The following is a 2,880-nucleotide window of genomic DNA, read 5'->3' as shown; positions in this document are numbered from 1 at the left end:
TATATGGTTATGCGAGTCGTGAGTGTCGAGTTGATCGTTAGTAGTTTTGGTATACGTCGGTTGTGAATGGTCATGTTGTTGCTCGGTCGTCAAGCTTGGGAGTCGTCATCTTATGTTTTATGTAACTTATGCAGGAAATGATATGTCACAAAGAAGCGGAGCATCAAGATCTCCTGGACACGCAGGAGACATTTATGCGTTTGTAGACATGGTCCGTGAAAGCAGGAGAGACAAGAGAGCGAGGAAACGGAGCCCACAATGGAGGACCCGTCAAACGGTGATGCTAGAAGCGTTGCTTCTAGCCAACCCGTACGCCGCTCGCCCTCACCTCCACCATCACCACCAGCTCCTAGGGATCCTCCACCAAGACAAAATGTGGCGATGAATGTAAGTGATGGGCGATTTCCAACCCATGACCCACACTTCCACCCGTGCCTCCCTTGCCATCATCCTTTTCACTTCAGCCCAAGACATGGAGAAGACCTCCCACGTCCCGTTTTTGGGGTACCACCTCCACCTCCTATGGGAATGACACGGGAGGAGAGAGATCGAATGTGGGGCATTGCCAATGGCTTACGTAATGCAAGGTTTCGGGTGAGAACACAAGAGGTGATGATGGAAAGGGTGTTGGGAATAATGCGCCAAACGGGAGATGAAGCGGGGATGGCTATAGATGGAATACGCTGAATCAACGAAGTGATTTTCATGATGGGATGCGTTCTTGCATCCCTTTGCTCCATTGTTGTGGCTCTTGTGCTTAGGAAATGACCCTAAGGATGTTTTATTCATAAACTTATTTGGTAGACCAATGTATGGCAATTTTATAAACTGATATTGGATTATTGGAATGAAAGCTTGATGCCTTTTCACTATTATATGATGTGTTAATCTCTATGTGTAATAGTTATGCTTGTTGCAAAGTGAAAGTTACAGCTGAAAATCAGTTCTGACCACTTTTGGTAGAACGGTCACATCTGGAGTTCTGTTTGGTCTTTTGACCTGATTCCAGTTGAAGGTGAAACTCAACTCATGGGGCTACATTTTATATTTTATGAGTTTTGCCCAGTTCGTCCATCTTGAGCCACATTTTCGTGCTCCAAGTTCGTACACAGATTCTGGAAAAATCTGTCTAACAACCCCAAAACAAGATTGACATGTTTTAAGCTTACCCAACCATTTGTAATTCATAGTGATAAGTAGGTTGTGATTAAAGGAAGGAAAATGAATTTAGAAATATTTGTATACCTATGCATACAAACGAGGTCTTATTACACTAAGTAACTTAAATGAACACGTGTGAGACCGAAAGTTGTGAGTCGGGTCTATGCCATATAATCCTATATACGAATGACTAAACTATGTTCTCCTTTGTAGAGACATGGCACCACGAAGGACCGACGAAGATTCAAATGTTGAGGCTAGGCGCCAGGAGGAAGAGGCCCGAAGGAGGACCTCAAATGTTGAGCTAGCCGACCTCATTTCTCAACAAATCAACTCCGTTATGCCAGCCATTGCTACTCAAATTGCGGAGAGTGTGACCGCCACACTTAACACGGCCCGAAGACAAGATGGAGGAGGTAATGTGAATGATAGAAATGCTTACAAGACTTTCACTTCGTGCAACCCCAAGGAATTCTATGGGACGGAAGGTCCAGTTGGTTTGCTCACATGGTTCCAAAGCATGGAGGCCATCTTGAACATCATTGATTGTGCACCGACCGACCGTGTCAAGTTTGCTGTTAGCAAGCTCCAAGGAAGGGCACTCGCTTGGTGGAACCTCCAAGTCACTACGAGGGGTCAAGCCATGATGAATGCCTTGACTTGGGAGCAGCTCAAAGAAGAGATGAAGCGGGAGTATTGTCCTAGGCCAGTCGTGCAAAAGTTGGAGATAGAATTCTGGAATCATGCTATGAAAGGAATGGAGTTGGAGACATATGCAATTCGTTTCCACGAGTTGTGTGTGCTAGTGCCTGACATGGTGAACACTGAGGCCAAGAAGGTTGAGAGGTTTATTTATGGATTGTTACCGGAAGTAAGATTGATGGTCACGAAAGCAAATCCCACTACACTTGAAGAAGCAATAAGTTTGTCAACAAGATTGGTTAATGACTTGGTTAGGACAGGGAAATACTCACGACGCGAGTCAAGTTCAAGGCAAGAAGGAGGAAGCCGATTTGGTGATCGTAAGGGGAATGGGCCGGATAAGAGGCAAAAGATTGTAAGGAACTATGGTGTTGCCGAAGTTAACCCCAACCCGAACCGTGGGCAGCCTCCAAAGTGCAATCGTTGTGGATATAACCATCTGGATGAGTGTAGGCATTGCACGACTTGTAACCGGATGGGGCATCTCGCCATCTACTATCGGAGTGGGACAAGAATTGGAGGAAACAATGGAGGATGTCGTGAATGCGGAGCCATGGACCATTGCAGAAATGCATGTCCTAAGTTGGGGAGAGCACAAGGCAACCGTGGGAATGGAAATGGCAACCGTGGCAACTTTAGGAATGTTGGAAATCGTGGGAACTAAGCAAACCGAGGAAACAATGGGAATCAAGTGAACCGAGGAAATGGAGGGAATCAAGCGAACAATGCGAATCAAGGAAACAATGCAAATCAGAACCGTGGGAATCAAGGAGGTCAAGCAAGAGGACGAGTGTATGCGATGGGAGAAAATGAGGCATGTGATGACCCTAATGTCATCGTAGGTACGTTTCCGTTAAATAATGTCTATGCATCCATGTTGTTTGATTCTGGAGCCGAAAGAAGTTTTATTTCTTTTGAATTTAAGGAAATGATTGATAAGAAACCTAGTGAGCTTGATGAAACCTACTATGTTGAATATGCTAATGGAAACGAGTATAGGACTAAGGAAATTATTTT

The 2,880-nt window shown here is 45.0% G+C and overlaps 1 protein-coding gene across 1 annotated transcript; it reads left to right on the top strand.

Annotated features, from left to right (window-relative positions):
* The first annotated feature begins 1,378 nt into the window (after positions 1–1,378).
* LOC122596968 lies at positions 1,379–2,527 on the top strand. The gene has a single exon (XM_043769609.1). The coding sequence runs from the start codon at positions 1,379–1,381 to the stop codon at positions 2,525–2,527; it is 1,149 nt and encodes a 382-aa protein (XP_043625544.1).
* Positions 2,528–2,880: the final 353 nt, after the last annotated feature.

This window comes from Erigeron canadensis, chromosome 4, assembly GCF_010389155.1.
Source record: "Erigeron canadensis isolate Cc75 chromosome 4, C_canadensis_v1, whole genome shotgun sequence".
Lineage (NCBI taxonomy): Eukaryota > Viridiplantae > Streptophyta > Magnoliopsida > Asterales > Asteraceae > Erigeron > Erigeron canadensis.
Note: the sequence above shows the minus strand (reverse complement) of the source record. Positions and strands in the feature narration are given on the sequence as shown.

Coding starts and splice junctions, on each gene's coding strand:
- LOC122596968 (XM_043769609.1), top strand. CDS start 1,379: ATGGCACCACGAAGGACCGACGAAGATTCAAATGTTGAGGCTAGGCGC.